A 27467-nucleotide genomic window follows, 5' to 3' on the forward strand; every position below is an offset into this window, starting at 1 on the left:
GCTCTTGTGTTTTCGTCACAATGATACACTGTGCATAATACATTTAAAAACGCATAGTAAAGAACAGTGAATATACTAAGGGGTTTCCTTTATGATTATAATAATGTTTTTTGAACACCGGTTGCTATTGTAACATGATAAAGATGATGCGAAAATAACTATTTTTAACACTTCCCATTGTTAAGGAAATATCATATCATATGGCCCATTTTGCTATGATGTGGTTTATCTTATAGTGATTTGTTATCTATTTAAGTACACATGCATACTTTTTGTTTAGTCTTTTATAATCGTAATGAAGGGATATGCAGAACATAAGAACTATACCTCTGTTTCAACTTCGAGCAGAATTCACTCCTATTCGATACATTTGTTAAAGTAGCTATATTACATACGGAATTCTGTTCGTGCTAGTTGCAATGTCGTCCATCGACACATGACATTGCAATGTGACATCCCGACGATGCGACACGACACACGACAATGCGAAACGACGCTCGACAATGCTATACGACGGACGAAATTGTGACGGGATAATGTCGTGACATCATATTGTATTGTCGCGTGTCTATAGCTCGACAATGTCTTGCGTCGTATCGCAATGTTGCGACATCCTTTCGCATTGACAAGATGTCGCTTTGCAATGTCATGTGTCGTGCTTCGCAATTTCGAGCATCGTATCGCGTTGTCGTGGTCATCAAAAAGGCAGCACACGACACATGGCATTATGAAGTGAATACGAAATGACATCGCGACATTGCAATACGACGCATGATAGCGCAAAGTGACATTGCAATATATCGTGCTATTGACACGCGACAACATGATATAACATCGCGACATTATTCTGCAACATTGTCGTCCTTCGCATTGCTGCGTTGTCCTACCATTCTGTCCATTCCCTCAGCTATATGCCATCCAAAAGTTCACACCCATTTATCATTCAATTTCCAGTCATATATTTTCATAATATTAAAACAGCAGAATTCACCTAATGTTAATAATTTTCATGTGGCACCCACTCTTTTCTGTATTCTTCATTTCCCTTTTGGTTTACATTCCAGCATACGCCTCGCCCGGGGATCGAACTATGAACAGTGCTATCATCCTTCCTACGGAATATCCGATATGAAGTACTCTTTTTGCGCGCCGGAGTCGTAGGCTCAGTGTGAGCTGATAGTATAGACATATAGATACGCTGGTGTCCAGCTCGTCTCTCATGAACCACCTGGCATTGACTTAACTCATTTTTATACTTATCAATATTGGGTGTGTCTTTTCAGCTTTTTTTTCAGCTCGATGTCTGATCGTGCACCAGGACGTACTTTGAATGAGACGAGAATTGTTATCTGCCTGACAGTTGTGACTGGACATTTTTAAATATGTGCGCACGGCAAATAGACTTTTGACACAACTGGTACACCATAATTTCTACTTACACGCTTTGTATTTGCAATGATATGAAATAACGTTTTTCTTTGACTACGAGGGAAAAAACACGTAAAAACATTCAATTGTATACTTCTCATCACGGCTGTTTCTCTACACTGTCTTACTCTAGTCCGTCAAAGTTATAATATAACTTTATTCTTCTATTTTTCCATTCAATGTCAGTTTCAAGTATGTTCAAGCTGCCATGGTCCGCTTATAAAGACAGCCAAAATTGAATACAAGATCTTTATTGAATTTCAATATGTATGCACGCACATTTGCATAACATTTGCATTTTATGCATGATGAAAACGGATATATACTGAACAGAACGCCCTTCTCCATGCAAGCAAAATACTGCTTGGATTGATCTATTCAAATTTATTAAAGGACTTGTGATACCTAATATTAAGTTTCAAAACAGTACATGCCGATGATTTATTTATTTATTGACACTTTACAAAATATTGAAATGGGCTTTTCATAATCACAAAGCAATTATATCACTCAATGCAAGTTTGTAAAGAAATCACCATAATTCAATGTAGATATTTTCCTATAGTATTTGTACAGTTTAGTCAATAAACGTAAACAATTTATCATTATAAACTCATTGCTGCATTATCATTCTTGAAACCTTTGCACAGCAATTCTAGTTTGTAATCTCAAAACGAGCTTTACAAAATGTAATATCTACAAAATAACAGCTTTCAGAAATGATAGTTTAACTTCAATAAAAAGTGGATTTGAGATAATGTTTGACTGAAACTAGATTTCAGTGTAGATACTGACAGTTTTAAGATGGACCAGGACACTAGGACTCGTGCAAACATCCCGTTCTCACCCGGTTACCTGAAAGTCTAGATTGGTCACAGTCACATAAGTTAAATTACTTTCCTTCATATTCATTTTTTTGTGAATAAACTTTTATCATTTTCAATGAGTTAAATAGTTAAAATTGTGCTACATCTGATGGGATCTAAGTGCTTAGACTATCAACTACAAACATATTCAGACTGTACATTAGAAAAACCAACATTATCTTATACTCGCTGCATGATCTCTGACACCTGGCACAGCGCAGTGTCTGGTAAAAATGTATTCACAAATGCTTTCGAAAGATAGTTTCTCTGATTTGCAGTAGGATTTTGACGGAACTAGCATGTAGATCCTGACAGATTGGACCGATGACACAGGACTGTGGTCCTGTCGAAACCTGACTGGTCGCAAAGCCACTATGTTGGTTTTCCCATGGCACGGCTCATATTGTTTAAGCCAAACTCATATCACACCGGTCGTTATTCACATTTGAAAGTCCATCTGCGTCACAGTACGGTTTATATTTATCTTATCAGGTAAATGTTTTTTACAGAATATTTCCTGAAGTAATACTGTATCATTTTATGATATATGATGTGCACGTTTGGTATACACAAATTTCTAGCGTGTTCTTATTCGTCCATGTCAGTAATTTACGCTACTGTCTTACCAGATTCATCTTCAAAGTATCAAAAGTATGTTACATTCCAATATTTTGCTTCAAAGATGAGAAAACATAGTTCTCAATCTCTGTGTATTTTGTTTTTAAAAAAACAACAACAACAAAAAAACAACAACAAAAAAAAACATGTTACCGAATCTGTCATGTGTATATTTTACGGTGTTCCGATAGGGCCAGTGCCTGCTCCCAAAGAAGGTACGATGGCGAAGCGGGACATTACGATGGCGAAGAATGTATGTAACAAATGTATAAAATATTTTTTCTCTTTGAATTGTATGCTATATATATGTGCAAGGAAGATATTGAAATAAAATAATAAAACAGTAGTCACCTTTTCGTGTTCCCACTAAATCTACACTTTGAAGAGGTATATTTATTTTTTTTGTGAGAAGAATTTCAGTATCTTCAAAAATGTTTATTTTCAATTCAATATATTTCATTTGTCTTGAAATAACTAAGATTCAAGGCAAAGATGGTGAAACGCGAAGGTGCGATGGCGAAGTACGATACTACGACGGCGAAGCGACCATACGACGGTGACACTACGATGGTGAAACGCGAAAGTACGATGGCGAAGCGCGATAGTGCGATGGTGACACTACGATGGTGCAGCGCGACAATACGATTGCGAAGCGCAACAGTACGATGGTGAAACGCGAGAGTACCATGGCGAAGCGCGATAGTACGATGGTGACACTACGATGGTGAAGCGCGACAGAACGATGGCGAAGTGCGACAGTACAATGGCGAAGCGCTAATGAACGATTGTGACACTACGATGGCAAATCCCGACAGTAAGATGGTGACACTACGATGGTGAAACGCGACAGTACAAATGCTAAGCGCGATAGTATGATGGCGAAACGCGACAGTGCGATGGCGAAGCGCGACAGTTCGATGGTGACACTACGATGGTGAAGCGCGACAGAACGATGGCGAAGTGCGACAGTACAATGGCGAGGCGCAAATGAACGATGGTGACACTACGATGTTGAAGCGCGACAGTAGAACGGCGAAGCACGACAGTGAAATGGTGACACTACGATGGCGAAACGCGACGGTAAGATGGACTATCACACTGGGTCCAAGTTCAGGCAGATTTGTTACAGCCGCTAAACGACACTGAAGACTGCTACGGTGATAGTTATTAAAAGCTGTGAAAAGATCCTTTGGAATCATAGAACCCAAACCAGCAACATAATAGCAGGCTCGGTTTAAAACATCTTTTGAGCTTTAGAATATTTGCTCAAATAAATATGATAAAACATTTCAACTGATATAGTTATAAATAAATGAATACAAAAGGATGATAGTCAGTTATCACTGTCTGAATATAAATTTTATGTTGCCAAATTTATTATATTCTGATTTAGATGATAAAGTATTTTACGTTACTTAAAAACTTAGTAAATTTATGTACGTTACTTAGCAAATAATCAAGGCTTTCGAGTTGTTTATCGTCTAATTTACCACGGTTCAGAGTTCAGATGCGTAGGAATTGAACCACGAGGGCGTTAGCCCGAGTGGTTAAATACTGAAGCATCTGAACGATGAACCGTGGTAAATTAGACGATAAATAACAAGAAAGCCTTGATTGTTTTCATTCTGACATGCTCATTGATATATTTTAATAGATATTATACTGGACTTCCTTTACGCGAGGAGTAATGTATCGAACGTCATGCGGCAATATGACGTCAATTATGACGTCATAATGCTCTCTTACCGGTCCGCACGTCAACCGTTGTTTATCGCAGAATATATCGAGCTTGATTTTCTTCTTTGTTTAACTGGAAATCAAATCGAGCCATGTTAGAATCAAAAATTTACTTACGTCCTGGTAGGAAATAAAGTATATTGATGTAAATTGTAGACGCTTCACTGAAATACTTAACTATTTTGATTTTAGGTGGCTGACAGCAACATTCAGAAGATATGCAACATTATGTTGCTATGTAACATATCATATTCAGAATGTCTCAATGCATATCCAAATGTATTCAATATAATTGGAATGTATAATGATGTCTTATTCTAATATCTCTAGCATGAAACTACACAAACATATTTCCAAATGCATTCAGTGTGTGTCAGAATGTCATGTTACTTTTCTTTTCTTTTTAAATATACGATAATTAATTTCCTCAGTTTTACTCAAGCAAACATATTTCTAGAATCTTTTATCATACGATTGAGATCCTGTTTCCACTTCGTACAATTTTAACCTAAAACATTATTAATAAACACGTATGAATCTCCATATATTGCTACTTTTTCTGATTGTTTTTTTTTTCGTTCAATGTATCATATGAGCCGTGCCATGGGAAAACCAACATAGTGTCTTTGCGACCAGCATGGATCCAGACCAGCCTGCGCATCCGCGCAGTCTGGTCAGGATCCATGCTGTTCGCTAACGGTTTCTGTAATTGCTACAGGCTATGAAAGCGAACAGCATGGATCCTGACCAGACTGCGCAAAGCCACTATGTTGATTTTCCCATGGCGCGGCTCATATCACTCACATGAATGACTGTGCACTAGATTGTATGATTATAAGAAGATGTGATTGTATATTGTGTCTTCTTAAAACAAAAGTTACATTAATCTAAAACGAAACAGGACAAAAGTCTCTTCTAATTTGAATGAATAAATCCACTGAAGGGAAATAAAAAATAGGGAAAACAGAAGAGCACAAGAACCATAAAAAATATAAAAAAAATATAACATCTCCCTTTTTGAATTTTATTGCAGACAATAAATTGTCTGTTGACCACCAGAAGGTACTATATCAGCGTTCTTATTTAATATGCTGATAGCACCTTCTTGCGGTCAACAGACGACATGTTTCAGCTGCTGCAATGAATTTAATGAAACTTGGACTAGTCTGCTTTATTATACGTGTCGTCGGACCACTACAGGTATTACTATCTGCAAAAAGCAATGGATTTATTCGTATATGCTTCTTTATCTTGTAATAGAGTTTTTGAGTTTATTAAATTATTTGTTTTACCGTGTCCTTATATTTTGTGTAAATTTTATGTCTTACATATTCATACATACACCGTTGTCGAGGTTTTATGGTATAAACCAGCGATTGACCCAGAGAAAGTCGTGCATTTAGATGCGTTTACGTATTTTTTCTCTTGGTCTTAGCAACCAAACTTCAGCAAGGTAGGTCACTTTGACTGAATTACCTTTTTACATTCCAAAAACGAAACTAAAACAACCTTTTTCCGAAAAATAAAACACTACAAAAAACATATCAATAGATGTTTACTGTCGCTGTACGCTTAATTATTTTACATAAAAGCGTTTGTTTGTTATATATTTTGCAACTATTAGAAAAATCTAAATTTGTATTTTCTGCAAATGAGGGGTGTTTCAACAGTAAGATAATCAATATGTTCTTTTACAAAACCCCACAGCCTGTCCCAATCTATACACTACGAATATAAAAATATTTTAATGCATGCTTACACATGTTTATAGTATATAACTAAATTTAATGTTGGCATGCAAAGTTTACAATTTAAAAATACATATATTGGGTTTGACAAAAAATATATTACATTTTGCATGTTCATTGTTGATATTATTATTGTATTGGATAATTTTTATTTAATTTCTCATTTTTTTTCAGGTTTGTTTTTGGTGTTTCATATATGCTTTTTTTTCCATTTGCTAAAACAGTTATCATGCTCAATATTCCGATGCCAGAAGTCTGACTTCACATTTTGGCACAGGCTGGTTCCACGACTTCTTGAAGAGCCCACTTAAATCTGTAATTATTGATTTGTAATATCAGTGGTATAATAATTATATTTTATAGACGACAGTAATATCCAGTTCGTTGTCAGAGGTGGTAATGTATGGATAATGGGAATGGCTTTTTACCTAAACATCTGCTGCGTGTTATGTCTTATACTCCATTTTCAAGGGTATATAGGTTGAAAATATTTACTGAATCCGTTAAAGTAATATGCAGTAAAACTTTATGACAATATGACATTTTGGACTCTTACTTAAATGCAGTGTTAGATAAATAACTTCTTGAAAGTATATGGTTAAAAACCCATTTTAGTATAAATTCAACTTTCAGCGGTATCTATGCAGGATATTGTACTGAATATTATGACTGTACGAAGACTTGTCAGAGAGTTGTAAGGACGACTACAAGCTCTTGGATCTTTTGGGAAGCAACTAAATACAGGTAGGTCCACCTTTTTGCATTGTCATATTTTATCTTATTCGCAAAATAAAAACTGATGTGTGCTCACATTATTGACTATAAAACGCTGACTTAGTTTTGTCGTTAAAATGACTAAATTACGCCTATAGTAAAATTATTTTCGGAGAGAAAACTGTCAGCTTCAGTTTAAATTATTTACTCTAATTTCATCTGATCCAATTTGAATGGACAGAACGAAATTGTCCAGCGATAAAAATGCATTTACACTAAATAATTTGGACATACCTCAGTATACACATTAACTAGATTCAAGCAGAAACTGTATCAAATTGGTACTTGAGGCGGTAACTGGCAACGATATAAGGTAGCAGGGTACACTTCGAATTTTGGCCCCCTCAATATTTGTAATAAATAGAACTTCGTGATTTTGGATGTCTGTAAATTAAGGTAAGCGATAGATGATTGTTAATTCTTTAGAAAATTTATACAGCCAATACATTTAAAATTTTGTCAGTTGGAAAACTAACTGCTGGTAACTTTGTATGATCAATGAGACACCTTTTCGCGGAAAAATTCAAATCACGGAAGGGTTCCGTGCTTGTTGATTGATACTCAGGAACATTTTCGCTATTTTGTGTAAAAACGAGCTGGATGGGCCCCCATTCCGTTTATATCCTGGCGTTCAGTAAGGACTATTAAATTGAAAAATGCAATAAAATTGGACATTGTCCTTGCAGCGGGATCATTGCAGGCTGTTCAAAAAGTGCAAAATTGATCATTTTTGGCATGTTATTTTTCATGGATGGTGTAAACCTTTCGTTTTGATAACTCTTTTTTATTCTTGTATGAGAATCCTGATCTTGCCATTAATTAAATGCACAAAATGGCCACCCTGATTCTGCCCATAAGGGAAGTGCAATATTGCGACTCGCTACATGTAAGACCGTCCGTGCCCAAAATTTTCACATCTAAGTGTACCCTGCTACCTTAAGGGAAATCTGCCAAAATTAAATTTTGAAAGAACTCTTAAATTTGTGCGGTTTCACATAGTTTAGAACCTCTTCTTCGATATTCTAAACTTTCTGGGGACTTAAAACGCTACCTGACGGCACAGCAGCTCAAAAATGTTACGGTGAGGAGACATAAAAGCATAAAAGTCAATATCCACGCATACGATTTTTTTAGATTCTAGCTCCAGTAACAAGGTTCTGGTACAGTAAAAACATCATTTTTATCGTTATTAACCCACCCAGCGCATATTTGGCCCACCAGCTATGCATTTCGTCAATCAGGGGGATGTTCGGACGGTGGGGACCCCATGAAATGGGAAAATAGAGATGGGGACATTTTTTTTCCGCAAAATGGTGCAGAATTGCCCTTATATCATAGAAAATGGTAAAAACGGGTGTATTGTACGTTTTTTGTCTCGTAGCGACAATTTGTAAATTTTGGCTAAATTTGCGCATTAGGGGTGGGCATGTTCAAACTCTCTTATACAGACTTCTTTCCATGCTATTGAAAACATTTTTATTTGGTTTAATTTGCGAAAGACATATAAAAGTTCAGAACTAGTAAAACCCTCTTTTGTTCATTAACTGAAAAATCTTAAGATAGTAGGGTACACTTTGAATTTTGGCCCCGTCAATATTTGTAATAAATAGAACTTCGTGATTTTGGATTTCTGTAAATTAAGGTGAGAGATAATGATTATTAATTCTTTAGAAAATGTATACAGCCGATACATGTAAAATTCTGATGTCAGTTGGAAAACTAACTGCTGGTAGCTTTGTATGATCAATGAGACACCTTTTCGCGGAAAAATTCAAATCACGGAAGGGTTCTGTGCTTGTTGATTGATACTCAGGAACATTTTCGCTATTTTGTGAAAAAAAAAAACGAGCTGGATGGGCCCCCATTCCGTTTATATCCTGGCGTTCAGTAAGGACTATCAAATTGAGAAATGCAATAAAATTGGGCATTGTTCTTGCAGCGGGATCATTGCAGGCTGTTCAAATAGTGCAAAATTGATCATTTTTGGCATGTTATTTTTCATGGATGGTGTAAACCTTTCGTTTTGATAACTTTCTTTATTCTTGTATGAGAATCCTGATCTTGCCATTAATTAAAAGCACAAAACATGCACGCAATTTATAAAATGGCCACCCTGATTCTGCTCATAAGGGAAGTGAAATATTGCGACTCGCTACATGTAAGACCGTCCGTGCCAAAAATTTTCGCATCTAAGTGTACCCTGCTACCTAATTAGTACGGTCAATTCGCCTGCATGTTTAAAGGGATAAGGCATAATCTCATTGGGATAAGACTGACTCGCGCCGCTTGAACAACAGACTTCAGCTGCAAAAGTATGTAATAAAATCAATCACTAATTATGTGTCAAGAATGATAAGACATATCATATACAGATATTTGACAACAATTACAAACCTTAAAAAACCCCATAGAAATCAGAAGAGCTTGTTCGTTTATCTAAAAATCTTTATTGTTTATGATTTGAATATCTCTGAAATAATCATAATAGAGGATACAAACAGGTTACGGACGGTTGGAATAAGTGTGGCTTTCCTGGGCACGAAAATGACTTATTTTAGTTAACTATGTTCGATTTTCCTTTCTTTCTGTGGCGAATAAGTATTGTAAAATTCAATTTTATTTGCACAGAAACGGTTTTTTTTTTGTGATATTAAACTGCCGAAGTTCAGATAACAGTACTTTTAACTTGTCACACGAATTCAATCAAAGAAATTTGCAGTCTATTAATACTTTGAGGCATAACTTGACGATACTTTGTCTAATAGCATTTTAAGACGGCTGAGATGTCACGGTTTGTAGACAAGTTTGTAACAGATTTAGTTAATACTAATTTGTTTTAGCTCGATTATGATGAAAGCTTCAAGCTTATTGTAACCACTCTCGAGTCCGCTTCCTGGAAAAACCAGTACTGGTGTCATATGAGAAGTCATGGTCGTGACCCCAGGGGGGCTCGAACCCACGATCCCTGGATTGAGCGGTCGACACCTTATTCACCAGACCACCGCTCCCCTTTCAACAGATTTGATGCGATATCAGTTTTTGAGTTGCGGTTTACAGACGAGCATTTTCCTTCTATATCTCTCGGTTCTAGGTCACATAGAATCTAGTAAAAGTAATTGAGAAACGGGAAATCATATTTTCAATCTTCAAATGCATTTTCATCAAATGAATATGAGATGAGGAGTCATTCGAATAAAACGTTTAAGAATGATAAAAGACAGCACATTTTTATAAAGCTACATCCTTGTGGGAATCTTATGGTACAAGTAACTCTAAAGCATACGATTCCTCTTGATTCGAATTGTAAGACCAAGTTAACGTGAAAGCCGGGTGGATAGCTTCCTCGCCTGACGAAAGCAAAAATGAGATCATTCAGCATAGACAAGATGGACGCAGAGTCCGAATTAATGGCACTGGTATTACAACGTGTTCCAGCTAAATGTTTTTCTTTTAATATTTTAAACAATATAAAGTACAAATAAAGAAACAAAACATTGAATCCAATTTCTTGCTTACAAAATGCATTAATTTCATTCTTACGAAACGCATAAAAATAATTGTTTATTAAGCACCGGAACAGTCTTAATGTTTTTTAATCCAGCATTTTGGTCATTGCTATTCTTCTTTGAATCTGTAAGGAATATTATCATTGTATGGGTCATAGAACGTAAAACTGGTTCGTTGCCTACAGACTTGTCCATACATATTACATCTAAAACTTCAAAATTCTCGTTCCGAAACTAATACGCTCTCGGCCCACAACCGAAATATGAAGAAATTAAGAGAATACGATAAAATTCATTTTTAGACAAAAACCTATTTCTTAAAGAAAAAAAAGACTTCGTTATTTGTGTGGATACAATGATTGAGGTATCTTAGATCATATATCCTTCGAAAAAAAGATATAAAAAATTATTTCGAATTATAATGTGCACAACTGTGTCTAAACACATGAAGGTTAAATAAAATCAGGGTTTCGTTTCAAAGACGACTGTACTAAAAATGTTTGTGAGATTTATGTCCCAGTCACACATACGGCGCGGATAGTTACGTCTAGCCACGGATAGAAACGTAGTAATCCGTATCGATCCGTACCTTAAAATAGTAATCCGTATCAATCCGTACCAATCCGTAGGGCTCAGGTACGGATTGATACGGATTACTACGTTTCTATCCGTGACTAGACGTAGCTATCCGCGCCGTATGTGTGACTGGTGTATTAGATTCAATTTGTGACTGTTTTATTTTTATTTCTTCTAAACAATGTTTACCAACTGCCGAACTAGCCGCAACAACCGTTACAAGAAGTACACAGTCGAGACATTTATCGACATCAAACCGGTACTTTACTCGGAATACAACCATTCCCCGAGTTACCTAGTACAGCCCCTGTACATTTATACATCTAACCGCCTGACCAATTATACTGCAAAGCTATAACGAAATGATATTATTTTACATAGAACAGAAAATTACGACTGCCCAGGAACATGTTCACGAGATGTGTGTTGTAGCGGCTATACAGGAAACTTCTGTACTACAGGTAAGTAAAGAGTTTCCTTTTAATTAATCACGCTTAATTGTAAGACATGTCCGGCGAAGAGATAAATAATCAACTTGGATTATCAGCTTGAACCGGGAAATATCACTTATAGGCATAGAACAAAACCAGGCAAAAACAGAGGTAACGGAAAAGTCCTCAAATCACCAAGAACCAGCTTAAGCGCAACTCTGTTATAGAGCTGCATGCATTGAATGGATTCTATGATTTAAAAAGGAGCAAAAAAAAAAAAAGCAATATTGAGACAAGTAATGTACAACATTTAAGTCAGCCGCACGGCATTTAAAGACTTCTATCATATAAAGACAAAGGTGTACACAAAAAAGAAAATAATTGTAGCAAATTAAGACAATAGCAAAATATTTATATAGCATATTGAAACACACCATCAGACTGCTATAGGAATCATTTCCAGTTCTAGCCTCGAAACAAAATAATAATTCCGATAGCCGTCCATACGTCATCAGGTCAAGTATTATAGATGGCCTGCAAATAAAAAAGAACGAAGTTCAAAATTATTAACAGTGTCTTTTATAAATATTTTGCTAACGTCAGCGGTATATCACACTGGCAAAACAAAACAAAGCTATTGTGCGATTTTAGCGATTTCAGTACATATTTATTTACTGTATTTTCGAAAAATCAGTTTTAACGAAAACAGCGGCGACCTGGTTTAAAAAAAGAAAAAAGATTATAGATCGTTATGAACCCTATGATTTAAGTGCGGGTATTGTTTATAATTGTTAATGGACACTTGATCCTTTTGTATTGTAAAGAGACTTCATCATGATCATATCCACTATTGAATTGAAGGAGTGTCTTGTGGTATACTAACCTTGCATACTGCAATATAAACTTGTCACAAAAGTGTTAAAAGCAAGGTATATAATTACTTTATTGATTTCGAACAATCATCTCAAATCAACCGATTTAATTAAACTGCTTAAAAACCGGCCATTAGTTCGTTCCGTTGTTCCATCACAAACAGAGATGTGTTTCATAAACTACTTGTATAAGGATAGATCTACTTGGGTGATTGAATGCAATAGAGAGACAACGTGTCATGATACAAAAACAAACAAACAAAATGAAAATGATCTGGTAGATATAATTGCATTTGTTACCATGAAAATATTAAGATTTTCAGCATGAAAATTTGTTGGTACAAATGTATATTTAATTCTACGGTAATTCCTGTGACCTGTCATCGATCTATGGGTAAATCCATGAAGGAGTTTGGAGGTTGAGGGGAAAGGTTCATTTTCCTGTCAACAATATCAATTGCGCTGACTTACTTTATATGCCACAAAAACTTTGTTCTTTAAAGAATTTCTTTTAATAATTTGAAACAGTCTTGTTCATAATTTTGTAATTGTTATTTTTGATCCGCGTATCTGGTGTCAACCACACATTTGAACTGCGCAAAAATCGATTATTTTCAAAGTGAATTTTCCACTTTCGTTTTCAATATTCCTTTATCGTAAAACAGTTTTGATATTACGACTTTTTGCTAAAAAGATCGATTCCCTTAGGCCTATATTATTTCCATAAATCGGATGAATCGTTTACCCGTGAGAACGTTTTAATTCTGAAATATTATTTACTTTGTATCTGTTTTATGATCTTATGTTGACAAGTGAAGTTTTGCTATTTCGATTTACTGAATATTGTCAAATTTTCATTTTTAGCTCGACTTTTCGAAGAAAATGTAGAGCTATTGCACTCGGCCCAGCGTCGGCGTCGTCGTTGGTTATAGTTTTTGATAAAGTCAAATATCTCTGTTACTATCAGAGCTATTGACTTGAAACTTAATGTAGTTATTTACTATCACAGTCTACACCAGGAGAAACAATCCCCATAACTCTGATTTGAATTTTGACAGATTAATGCCCCTTATTAACTTACAATTGTTTGGTTAAAATTTTTGATAAGGACAAATATCTCTGTTACTATCAGAGCTATAGACTTGAAACTTAAAGTAGTTATTTACTATCACAGTCTACACCAGGAGAAACAAACCCCATAACTCTGATTTGAATTTTGACAGATTAATGCCCCTTTTTAACTTAGAATGTTTTGGTTAAATATTTTGATAAAGTCAAATATCTCTATTACTATCAAAGCTTTTGACTCGAAACTTAAATAGTTATTTAATATCAAAGTCTACACCAGGAGAAACAATCCCCATAACTCTGATTGAATTTGGACAGAGTTATGCCCTTTTTTAACTTAGAATTTTTTGATTAAACTTTTATTTACGTCCAATATCTCAGTTAACTATCAAAGCTATTGTCTTGAAACTTAAAATATTTATTTTATACAAAAGCTTCTCCATGAAAATCCCCATAACTCTGATTAGAACTTTGACAGATTTATGCCCTTTTTATTGGCAAAGCTCTAATTCAGAGTCAAGCACTGAGAAAAGTCGAGCGTGCTGTCGTACGGACAGCTCTTGTTCGTATTGGGGCTTCAGTGGCTGAGTGATTAAAGTCGCTGATTTCAATTCACTTGTCCCTCACCGCTCTGGGTTCTTACTTCGCTTAGGGCGCAGAATATTATAGCCGTCAGATAGAATAAATGGTTTTGAGTAATGTTAAGGGCGTTTAAACTGTTCAGGAAGTGGGTGTACAGCCAAAAAGGCTTTAAAATTTGCTGGCCTCCCAACAGCTTGGTAGTTTCTGCTTATGACGAACAACTAATGTTAATATTCTTTAAGGAGCTATGATTATCTTGCTAACGCGGTAACAAATCAAGTCTGTTCCATGTAATTTCAACTTCTATTTGACATGTTTACTCATAATAGTTATTGAAAGTATCACACATGTCCATGCATACAGATATAGACGAATGTTCAGATGGGACAAAGTGCTCACAGAATTGTGTAAACACGTACGGATCGTACAGGTGCTCATGTAACAATGGTTACAGCCTTCTTTCAGACGGATACTCGTGCCAAGGTAAATCTTGCTTAAATATCATAAGAATTTTCTGGGTCATTTTTACAGACAGTGTACGTGCAGGTTTCTTTAATATTGTTCTTAGTGACAGCTCCACTGATTCAAAACAGACGACCGAAGGAAAAGAAAATGGGTATCAGTACAGAAACAAAACAACATGAATACATTTTGCACGCAAAAGTGCCAAAAATAAAAAAAGTAAGTATTTTTTTATGTATACTACTTCCAGCAACACCACGTAGGCACATTTTCGACCGAATTACGGTGAATTTCTACACTATAACCTAAACCCTTACTAGAAAAATGAATTTAACGACCCGTTATACCCGATAACATGCGTAAATTCGATAAAATACTGCAAACCGAGCGAAATAAAGGCAAAAAAGTATGATCAAATGCTGGTGTCAGACAGAACATCTAATCTTCAAAAGTTGGTGTCAGTAAGAACCTTTCCTGGGAATTATGTGGTGTCAGACAGAACATTTTTGGTCTACCCATCCGACTTTAGCACCTCGTATTTTCGAAAGTAATGGAGATTTCGCCGGGAGATTTGGCAGACAAAGAGAGAGAATGTTTGACTTTCTATTGAGGGTAATGCCAAGCTTGTTGCTTCAGAAATGAGAAAAAATCCTCGGTTCAATATCCAAAACAATGAAAATCTGGCCGTGGATTAGCCATCTGTATGATTATTTGGTGGTCTTTTTAATTCAGAAAACATTCCTTTAGATGCCTCTTTCTATCCTCGAAATCTGGTAAGAGTCTGCTTTTCATTGATTCACATTGTGTAAAGAAAAAATTGAAAATATTTACTTCTAATCGACAACAAACTCCGCAGAGTGTCGCGTTATCCGATCTGGTGTCATGTTATCTGGTGGTGTCGCGCTATCACGTTATAGTGTGTTTAAGACTAGATTTTATTCCAGATTTGAGTTCTGTGTGTGTGTGTGTTCGGGTTTAACGTCTTTTTCAACAATTTTTCAGTCATATAAACCACGGTGTCTACTTGTAGCAGTGAGCACAATGCCAATCTTAAAGTGCTATCTCACTGGAATATCACGCCGTAGACCCGTGACATGATACCCCACCCAGACACATTATACTAACACCGGACTGACCAGTCCTAGTACTATCCTCTTAATACTGAGCGCCAAGCGAGGAAGTACTAATACCATTTTTACGTCTTTGGTATGACGCGGCCAGGCACGACCACTCGAAGCGGGCATTCCGAGGCGGTGGTAGATTTGAATTCTATGTGAATTTTCGATCGCACATGATGTCTCCAAACTAAGGCAATATGAATTTCATAAAAAAGATTACATCTGCTAAATATGTTTGTATGTGCCATTTGACAAAACAACATTATCCATAGAGAATTCATTAACCACCAAACTGATGTCAGATCAAATTATTATTCGCTCTACCTCCGAATATCAATAAAATTAATGCATTCTACAGCCGCCTGAAAGAAAGACTGAAAACCTGTTTTGAAATCTCAAAAGTGATAGGTGAACTTGTTTGGGACATTGTTTCAAGAGATTTATTTTTAACCAGACCAGGATGAATGTTCAAGCTGGAACTACTGGAGCTGGGACAACGGGCACAACTGCGCACACCTTTGTACCAATACTCCTGGATCGTACAGCTGTACATGTTACAATGGCTATAGACTTCTCACAGATGGATATTCTTGTCAAGGTATAAGTAATAAGGAATTGGTAATGAAGTACATAGTGCACTGCAATAGTAATGCCACTTTTATAAAACACATTTTCTAGAGAATACTAAGAAACATCAATGCTCGAGTCATCTTATATTGCTGTCTAAATTGAAAATATTTTTCAAAAAGACGACACAATTGTAATCTAAGAGTCCGTCTGTCTGTATCGTGTCCGGTAAGTATTTCTGGCATTATTAGCGCCAAAGTGTTAATAGTTAAACACAGCATCCCTTGTTTCAACAATGTTTACTATAATTGTTAAAACTGACAACATTTTAAAACTTTTGATATATATTACAAGGTAACGATACTTATGTAATGGCATAAATAAGAGGAATTGTCACATCGTATAAAGGCGCATTTACTGCTTATGGAACATGATTTAGTGTAAATAGTTTAAAAGAGAAAAGATATGAAAGAAATCAAGTGAAAAAAAGTTACTGTTGTCTGGAAAAATTGCTTATAAATTGTCAATGTTCCTGAATCATTAGATAGTAATGATTTACAATAAACGGTTGCTGTTTTAGATTTAGACGAATGTGGTGAAGGTACATCAGGATGTGAACATTCCTGTACAAATACAGAAGGGTCCTTTGGATGTTCCTGTAATCATGGTTATGAATTGTCATCAGACGGGAGGTCATGTCAAGGTCGGATTTTGCACTCCTCTTAGAACAATTTGTTTTCTTTCAATTTGCAGTGTTATTTTTTGTATGTTTGCTGTTTTCCATATTTTGAAGAAAAAAGCAATTACTTTCTAATCATATTTCCATGATCGGATCTTCTTAAACTATGGTTAAAACATTCATTTTCTAAACAAATGATTTAATATATCGTGAATCTGTTCTTCCCTTATTTCTTTATTTTGTATTGTCATTTTGGACCGCAGTCTTCAAAAGAGGATACGATGCGAAAATCGTGAAGCACAGTGCATGTTTAGTGATTGACCCCTCTACAGTTAATTGCTACGCTTTCCTATTTGATGGTGCGATGACTAATAAAGTGTAAGACCCCATGATGCTTTTCTCCTAAATCCTACATACAACGGACGGAGGGAGTTGATTTTTGTCTTACAGTTTTCTTAGTCGTGCCCTTAAATGTTAGACTCTTGTTGCTCTGACTTCAGACAAGTTGTTGAGTACATTGGTGTAATTATACCTTAGATTTACCTTAATTTTATGTTTTACTTTATCAATCTGTTACATTTGTATTTTTTGCACTTTCTCAGCGGGGATTTATTTACATTGTGTTGTCTAACTTGTTGAAAATAGGGTAAGTGCGAGGTTGGCATGCCCTAAACGCGTTTAAACCCCCCAGTTACCTTTATATAGGTTACTGACCGTTCCAAGGCGGTGCCCCTATTTTCAATTTGTTTTCTCTCCGTCTGGTATTTTGTGTTGCGTATGTAGTCTTGTTTGATGTTGGCATTTATTAACTGTCCATCTAATATTTTGTGTTGCGTATGTAGTATTTTTTATTGTTGGCATTTTATTAACGTTGTCTTGTCTAACTTGTTGAAAAATAGGGTAAGTGCGAGGTTGGCATGGCCTAAACGCGTTTAAACCCCCAGTTTCCTTTATGTAGGTTACTGACCATTCCAAGGCGGTGCCCCTATTTTCAACTGGTTTTTTGTCTGTCTTGTATTGTCTGTTGCGTATGTTTTCTTGTTTGTTGTAAGTGTTTTTTCCTCCTCCTCACCCCCCCTATTGTCCCCCTCTTTCCCCTTGCATTTACGCTACTTTTTGCATCCCCTCCCCCTTTACTTTGAGTAAGTTTTCGTGGCTCCCCTTTGTTTTGGCTGCCGGAATCCTAAGACGGTACACGATTGTTTTTTTCCAACTTGTATGGGTGCGTTTGTATGCTTGTGAGTCTAAAACGGTGCCCTACTGTTTTCTTGTATCTTACTTGTACGTTTTTCTATGTTATTTAGTTTGGTGTGGTTGTCTGTTTAGTTTTGGTACATGAGTGTCTGCGCTATTGTGGTTTACGTTGTGGTGGTGTTATTAAGGAACGTGACGTTCCTTTTGTGTGTTCGTCCTTGTTCTGCTTTCCCCTTTAAATTCCTCCGCCCCACCCCCATTTTACCCTTTTACCATTTCCTCTCCCTCTATCTATATTTGGCATAAATTTATATGTACTTGTTAGATGCTTGAAGCAACCCGTCTGTAATATTTTTTCCATTACAGCATCTTTTTTGTTGTAGGTCTACTTTGCAAATACGTGGCTCTTGGGCTGTGATTTTGGTGCTCTGTGCTTCCGAGAAATCTACTCTTACCTATTATCTTTTGTTCCAAAACAGTTTTCGCTACTACATAAACGGTTTCTCTTTTTCATCCCATAGATATTAACGAATGCTCAAGGGGAACTTCAGGGTGCCAACACAACTGTATCAATACCGTTGGGTCATTTGCATGCTCATGTAACATGGGTTTTCTGCTGAATATGAACGAAAAGTCTTGTGCAGGTAGTAAATGAGATACCTTTAATAAATATCATTCTTTTATACATTAATTCTTATCAAAATATATTGTCTTCTCCACTGAAAAGCTATATATAACACTGCTGATATAGACTTTAAGGAAAGTGTAAACACCAATCTGGCGAAAAGGAAATAGTCAATGTACTGAACAAAACATGTTAAGTTGTCAATATCTTACAAATGACTTAAAGTACTCTTAGAACAATATATCTATGATATCCTCTCGACATTTCCGCAAAATCAAACAATGATATCGATATATCAATTTATTCATTTTACGCCATTTACCCGTTTTTAATAAGTCACAACAGTACACTAAAGTCTCTAGAATTTACATACCAGCGAAACGTCATGAGGGAAGAAAACGTTGTCGTACATGTTCGGGGAAAGATCTGTATGATATCTAACATGTACTACATCTGCACTTCTGTAAATGTTTTTCAACCGTTTTGTAAAAGCAATTTCTATGAATATTTTTGTGAGATGTGGTTGTAAAATGACGTCTTCACTATTTTGTTCAGTGTAGTTTGTAGCTTTGACTAGCTAGAATTGTTGCATTATTTGTCTTACTTACATACGAAGAAACGTGAATGCTCGAGTCATCTTATATTGCTGTCTAATTTATAGATATTTTTAAATAAACCGCAAAATTGTAATCTAAGAGTCCGTCTGTCTGTATCGTGTCCGGTAAGGTAAATTCTTCTGGCGTTATTAGCGCCAAAGTGTTTATAGGTCAACACAGCGTCCTGACAATTAATACTATTGTTAAAATTAACAACATTTTAAAACTTTTAATATCTATTACAAAGTAGCGATAAATTAGAGCAATCGTCACATCGTATAAGTATGCATTTAATGCATATGGAACATACTTTAGTATAAATAGTTTAAAGGAAAAAAAGATATGAAAGAAATCAAGTAATAATAAATTATTGTTGTCTGGAAAAAATTTACTTATGAATTGCCGAAAAATCTAGTTTATAGTTATTACTTAAAACCAATGTTCCTTAATCATTAGATAGTAATGATTTACAATAAACGGTTGCTATTTTTAGATGTAGACGAATGTGGTGAAGGTATACCAGGATGTGAACATTCCTGTACAAATACAGAAGGGTCCTTTGAATGTTCCTGTAATAATGGTTATGAACTGTCTTCAGACGGGAGGTCTTGTCAAGGTCGGATTTTGCAATACTCTCAAGCCATTTGTTTTCTTCCAATTTGCAGTGTTATTTTTTGTATATTTGCTGTTTTCCATACTTTGAAGAAAAAACAGTTACTTTCTAATCTTATTTCCATGATCGGATCTTCTTAAACTATGCTTAAAACATTCATTTTTAAACAAATAATTTAATATATCTTGAGTCTGTTCTTCTCTTATTTTTCTGCATTGTCATTTTGGACCGCAGTCTTGTTTCAAAACAGTTTTCGCTACTACATAAACGATTTGTCTTATTTATCCCATAGATATTAACGAATGCTTAAGGGGAACTTCAGGGTGCCAACACAACTGTATCAATACCGGTGGGTCATTTGCATGCTCATGTAACATTGGTTTTCTGCTGAATATGAATGAAAAGTCTTGTGCAGGTAGTATATGAGATACTTTTAATAAATATCATTCTATTATACATTAATTCTTGTCAAAATATATTGTCTTCTCCACTGAAAATGTATATACAGCATACTGATATAGACTTTAAGGAAAGTGTAAACACCAATCTGGCGAAAAGGAAATAGTCAAACACTCCTCACGGCTTCATTCAGATAATAATACTCATTATATACTGAACAAAATTGCTAACATGCCATTTGTTATTTCGCCAATGTCTTACAAATGATTGAAAGTTCTTTCTTGAAATTTAGCTTACCCTAAGAACAATATAACCATGATATCCTGTCGACATTTCAGCAAAATCAAACAATAATATCATATCAATTTATTCATTTCAACCTGTTTTTTAACAAGTCACAACAGTACACTAAAGTGTCTAGAATTTACAAACCAGCGAAAAATGTCATGAGGGAAGAAAGTCGTTGTCGTACACGTTCGGAGAAAAATCATTCGATACCTGTATGATATATAACCTGCACTACATCTGCACTTCTGTAAATGTTATTCAGTCGTTTTGTAAAAACAACTTCTAAGAGTATTTTTGTGAGATGTGGTTGTAAAATGAAGTCTTCACTGTTTTGTTGTAGTGTAGTTTGTAGCTTTGGCAAGCTAGAAATGTTACACCATTTGTCTTACTTACATCGAAATGTAATATAGAAACTGATATAATGTTGTATATATGTTAATGTTACAAAGTCCTTCGTTGACATCGTTTGATAATAACATTGCATTTTGAACAATATTTTTCGAATTATCCTTAGTTACTTAGTATGATATTAAAAGTCCTCGAGTTGTATATACATTTTATATTTATGTCTAAATCTTTCTTCGAAATAGGACCATTGAGTAATGCAAACAATATTATGAAATATTTGTACCTGACGGATTCTCCTTTTTAAATAGACATAGATGAGTGTGCAGACGGAAGTGCCGAGTGTGAAGTTCACTGCGAAAATACTGTTGGGTCATACACGTGTGGATGTAACCTAGGCTTTATACTCACCACGAATGACTTAAACTGTGAAGGTATTGTTTAAACACTACACCCTGGTGTTATTGAACATATCTTTATTAACGTGATGACACGTCATTTGAAATACTAGTATCAAAATATTTATAATCAATTTTCGAATTTTCAAGCAAGTACGACTTACGGATGTCTCTAAGTTGTTTTTGGTGCTTGTAGCATGTGCAAATGTTGAATTCTACTCTACCCGAGGCTAGAGGGCGTGGGCGATAGTATGCATTTCTACTACCTTAATCAAACTGAGCCTGCAACATTTTAATTTTTGTCGTGTTTGGCAACCTGTGGAGTTTCCACTTTTTCTTTTTTGAAATAAAGAACATTTTCTAAACAGAGTGGTCATATTGCGGCAATTGTCAGAATAGAAATAGACTTTATCCAAAGAAGATGGATATTACTGCATCTTTCTGAGTCATACAGATGTTTTACAGAACTGTTTTTAAATTTATAATAAATTCAATTGTTCGAAATATATAGAGACCGAATATCAAATGTCTAACCACCTATTGTTTAAAATGTTTTGCTAAGACATCGACGAATGTTCCGAGAGCAATGGAGGATGTGCACAGACTTGCGTGAATGAACCTGGATCATATAATTGTGCTTGTATTGAAGGCTTCCAGTTAGACATGGATGGACAAACCTGTTTCGGTACCTATTTTTCCATAATCCATAGACAGCACAAAGGAGTATTGTTTATACAAATCTGTAAAAGATATTTTACATAAGTAATGCTGCCAGTAACACTAACAGACGGATCAGCAGGAAGTAATTTCCTATATAAATCACGTGTTTTACATGTAATAAAGCATACTGTAGTTGTCAATTGAATTTGAATAAAAGCAGTATTGCACTAGAAGGAAGGACAACTTTCATTTTATTGTAAATAGTTTTGTGTCAAAGTAGTTAAGGTGGGGATGCTTTATGAAATTTTATTGGCTTGAAACTTCAAAGATTTATATCACTTTTATCATTATATTAAGAAAGTATACAAACCTTAATATTTTTGAAAGTTCTTTTTAAATCTCTATATAACAGACAAAAATTGATAATAAAGTTTGTAACGAAAAAAATATTGCTTACCATACGCCTATCATTAAATTCCAGCCTTGCAAATAGAACAGGCTAGTTCGAGGTTTGGAAAGAACACAATTACTATATTACATTGACTGCTTTAAAGCTGCTTTCCATAGTCTAATTAAATTTCGTTATAGAAAAAATTAATTCTACTTGTATGTGGTCAAATAATTCTGGTTTCAATAGTGAAACATTGATAATTGTTAAATTCGGCGTACTTTCAAAGATTTCAATGGTAAACTACTCACTGTCATCAACGACACTTAGCAGTTATAAAAATAGCAAAGCAATTATAAAAATAGCACCGTTAACCTCGGCGCATGTGCTTACATAATTCATCATTCAGCGGTGTCACTATCATACTTCAGACTTTTTCACAGAATATGGAAATCTAATTTATGCTACGTAAACCAAGACATACATGTTACGGTCAATTTATCTTACCGAAATCTCTGAACTACTGCTCGGAGTCGCCTATGTTGATTGTTTACATCCAGGTTTTTTTTTGACGTACTGGAAATTCCGGAAATATTACTCTACTTTCAATTTCATGTTCTAAATATGGGTTCCGGTACTCGAGGAAAATAAGCGATTACAAAGTAACAAAATGGAATATAGAAATGGCATAAAGAAAATATAGACAAATGATAAGATTGCTTGCGATTCCATGGAAAGTAGCTTTAACTTGCACCAACTATGTGAACTGTTATCCATTTTTTTTTCAATCACACTCTTAAGCTGTTAAATTCTACCTCTTCTTTTATATTTTACTTCACACAATCCTTAACGATTATATTGTGGAGGCGCAAGTCATGTGGCATTTGTTAAAAGTTGGAGAAAAACATCTCACGAGGTGCAAGGTCGAAAGACTAAAAAGACTACAGTGATATGGTTAAAAACAAGAGAAATACGTCAAATATGGTATACAGAAGTCAGCCGCCCACAAAATTGACCAAGGCTGAGGCTAGACTGACATTGCATGGAGTAGTATTGTTATTATTATTATTATTATTATACCAGATTTATATAGCGCCCTTTTCATGATCAATTTCACGTTCAAAGGCGCTTTACATAGTTCAAATTGTTCTTGGATAAAAGGAATTTGTGTGTGTGTGTGTGTTTGTGTTTGTGTTTGGGTTTAACCTCTTTTCCAACATTTTTTAAGTCATATAAACGACGGTGTCTACCTGTAGCAGTGAGCACAATGCCCAAGTTATAGTGCTGCCTCACTGGAATATGACGCCATAGACACGTGACATGATACCCCACCCAGTCACATTATACTGACATCGGGATGACCAGTCCTAGTACTATCCTCTTTATGCTGAGCGCCAAACGAGGAAGTTACTAGTACCATTTTACGTCTTTGTTATGACGCGGCCAGGGATCGAACCCACGAACGACATTCCGCACTCAAAGCGTGCGCTCTACCATTAGGCTACCGAGGCGGTCTAAAAGCAGTTTGAGTTATATTATGTGTGTGTGTTTGGAAGTAGGTAATTCGTGTGTTAGGTGATGTTATAGGTTATACAATGTATCAGATTTTGCAAAACACGATCACAAAAGTTTTGTGACGCTGTTGTTGCTCTGGTATAGCGTTTTCAGTTTAGGGTATTATCATGTGGAAACTCTGCTTGTGTAGTCATAGTTTTAAGACATAACGTGCGGTAGACCTGTTAATTATTTCAATTTTGCTAGTAAGATCGCATACAGTTGAATAATAGTCTGGTTGGGGGCTTACATAAGGTCTTGTATTTGTTTTATATTGACTTTACTGTTGATGAAATGGATAGAACTGTCTGCTTTAGATGTAATATGATTGATATGGGTCAACTAATTTAAACCTGTAGTTATAGTCACCCAAGATATTTAGTTGCATCTAAGCAGTATAATTTGCAAAAGAGTCTGGCTTTGTTTTTATGGGCCATGCCATGAAGGTAATTTATCTAGGAGAGGAAGAGACAATGGCCGAGAACTGAGTCTTGCGGAACAGCCAGCAACTACAAATCCTTGAATGTAGTCCTTTAAGAATGATATAATCCACCATAATGCCAGAGGCTGGGCAAATGTGATCAGCCTTGCCAAATGCATAAATAAAGTCCGCAACAATAAAATATTTTCTTTAACACTCAAGGTTGTCAAACAGCTCCTGTGAAGCTAATACGTAGACTCACAGCTATAATTAGATCAAATGTCGTGCTGGTACTGGCTAAGCAGATCGTTTTTATCATAATGTGCCATTATATTTGAAATCAACATGTGCTCCATGAGTTTGCAAGCAATGCATGTGAAAGAGATTGGCCTGTATTAACTGGCCTTAGACTTTGTGCCCTTTGTTATATACGTCATCGACCGCTGCATATTTCCAGTCTTAGGAAATAATACAATAGATACTAGTAGGTAAGATTTTATTGAGGTTTGGTGATATCTCTTGGTGTAACTCTAAGTAGTTTCGGTAGTATCTCGTCAGGAACACAGGCTTTGTTTGGCGAAAGGCATTGCAGTAATTTGTCTAAACATTTGACAGATATTGAAAAGTGTTGATGTGAGACAAAAAATTTCTTACTCAACTGTTTTAGACTGGACGTTTTAGGTTTTGGAAATACCGATTAAGTGTGTTTGCTTTGTCAAAAGGGTCACTGTAAATGAGACCATTGTCTAGAGGTGCTATGCCACAGCTTTCTGTATTATTTTGCTTATTGTATGAATAAAATGTTTTGTTACTGCCTGACTGGTAATCGCCATTGAAAATAATAGATTCAGATTGGTACCACTAAGCAATAAAATCTATAAGAAGAGCTTTTGAAAGCATAGAATGCAACCAAGCAAACTAATATCAGCGGTGTGATTGAGTCTGGTCATGGATATTATACTTTAGGCTTTTGTAAGGTTTTGTCAAGGTGCGGTTGGTATTTAAGGATTTCCTAGCTGTTGGGTAGAGTGTGTCACGTTTACGTATTTACCCTAAGAGTCTTGGTGTTGAAAAAGTGATATCGTTTCGTGACTTACTGATTTTGGTTTGATAGTGCAGAGAGTAAAGGCGATGTAGTTCTTCTTTAAACATATTCCAAGCTGAAGTTGGGGTGGCGTATGCAGCATTTTACCTAATTTGCTTCGAAGTATCTTTTAATTAACTGTTTTGGCTGGCAGGGTTTGCGTATTTCAATAATAATTTCATGAAAGACTTTATCATGATCAGAGTTGTCTAGGCTTGGTAGGGTTTTTGTATTACAGACTTATGCAGGGGAAATTTTTAGAAAGAGATCCAAATTAAATTTATTTCTGGTGGTGATATTAACCATTTATTGTAAGTTGACGGAGTTTTGTCATCATTTTCATGCGGTTTGTAGTAGGTACCTATATAGATATTTTGGACCCCAGAAGAAAGCTTTTGCTCCATGAGTAATTTACAGTAAGTATTGAGAACAGGTCAATTACCTAGAAATAGTTAGAACCCCGCCACCTTGAATGTTCGGTCAGTCGACCCAGAATACTTGTTAGTTAAGACTATCTTGAAAAATTTAGTAGTTTCGACTTCGGGTTTATGATTGATTGAGTTGGGTTTTACGGCACACCAACACAGTATAGGTTTAAGCCAGGTGTCCGTGCAACTGATGATATAGGGTTTGACCCAGTTAGCAGCTTGATAAATGTCTGAGACGGTTTCTTGATTGATCTTCAGTTAATATTTAGGAAAATTATTCATTTATTAGTGTTAAGTTTAACACGCTTCGGGAGTTAAATTTTATCTTTCACATTTGGTGTGGAAGATGCTTATGGTTGTGCACGATTTGAGGTGTTTCAAATTGATCTCGACGTGTATATTGACTGTTGACTTGTGTTAGTAATCTAAGAGCTTAGCTATGGTCGCTCAGGGCATTTTCTTCATTTTTTGAAGTAGTTTCTCTGATTTTGTTCCGCTGTGTTCTCTGCCGTTTTCGTGACTTTCTCTTATTCTCTAATATAATTCTGCAGTTTGATTTATTCAGGCATTATTATCCCTCAACTGTTTAAATAAAGTAAGCTTCCGGCGACATTGAACGAACATTTGTCTATGTCCCGAAAAGATATAAAAAAATATTCACACTGGTCGATGTCTGTTTGCCGCGAAGGTGTTTCTAAATAAAATCTTTAAATGTAGTTTGATTGATAAAGGAGAAATTGGCATCGTGTTGATTTCACGGACCGAATATTATATCACTGTGCAATAGTGTCCGTGGTTATTTAGCGGATGCATACAGTTACATGGTAGCATAAACAGATTCGAATCCGAAATTAGCGTACAATAAGAAGAACATTTGTTTGTTTTAGTGAGATAACGAAAAGTACCAGTACCTGTACAATGTAACTGCCAAGTTCCCCACATGAATCAGAGGTAAAGAACGCAGGATTCCGCGCTTGGGCACTTCCTATGACCCAGGATTGGCATATTCCCATCTCGCCAGAACAATAAACTGTTTATTAAATTAATAAACCTATAATCTGAAAATATGATTGCAGATATAGACGAATGTGAGCAAAGTATAGCTGGATGTTCACAGAGTTGTGCGAACACATTTGGTTCCTATCTATGTAGTTGCGATACCGGATATGAATTAGAGACTGACCTACATACTTGTTCGGGTAAGCTTTTGTCCTCAGTATTTCACTCATTGGAAATGGTGAATGTTTGTCACTCTTACTGGATTATATAAGATGCCTAAATATTTATCTAATTGATATAAGTATGCATGGATACAAAAAATTATGACCATATTCTGTTGAGCAAATTTTCCAAGGTTTGCCGTTATACAGGTTAAATGTTTCAGATAAATGTATAAATGTTATCTTAACAATTTAATTAATTGACATGTCAAGCAGATAGTA

General features: G+C 35.5%; 1 protein-coding gene across 1 annotated transcript in view; it reads left to right on the plus strand.

Moving 5' to 3' along the window:
• The first annotated feature begins 6782 nt into the window (after nt 1-6782).
• Nucleotides 6783-27467, plus strand: part of LOC123544865 (uncharacterized) — a 67813-nt gene continuing 47128 nt past the window's right edge. The window contains exons 1-12 of the mRNA XM_053517391.1: nt 6783-6877; nt 7031-7141; nt 11635-11714; nt 14570-14689; nt 16241-16384; nt 16934-17056; nt 18748-18870; nt 19941-20063; nt 20353-20475; nt 21404-21526; nt 22053-22175; nt 27102-27224. Of these exons, the coding sequence (XP_053373366.1) occupies nt 6801-6877; nt 7031-7141; nt 11635-11714; nt 14570-14689; nt 16241-16384; nt 16934-17056; nt 18748-18870; nt 19941-20063; nt 20353-20475; nt 21404-21526; nt 22053-22175; nt 27102-27224 (1393 nt within the window). The 5' untranslated portion in view covers nt 6783-6800. The remainder of the gene's footprint in view (nt 6878-7030; nt 7142-11634; nt 11715-14569; nt 14690-16240; nt 16385-16933; nt 17057-18747; nt 18871-19940; nt 20064-20352; nt 20476-21403; nt 21527-22052; nt 22176-27101; nt 27225-27467) is intronic.

This window comes from Mercenaria mercenaria, chromosome 1 (genome assembly GCF_021730395.1).
Source record: "Mercenaria mercenaria strain notata chromosome 1, MADL_Memer_1, whole genome shotgun sequence".
In the NCBI taxonomy this organism is placed as follows: Eukaryota; Metazoa; Mollusca; class Bivalvia; order Venerida; family Veneridae; genus Mercenaria; species Mercenaria mercenaria.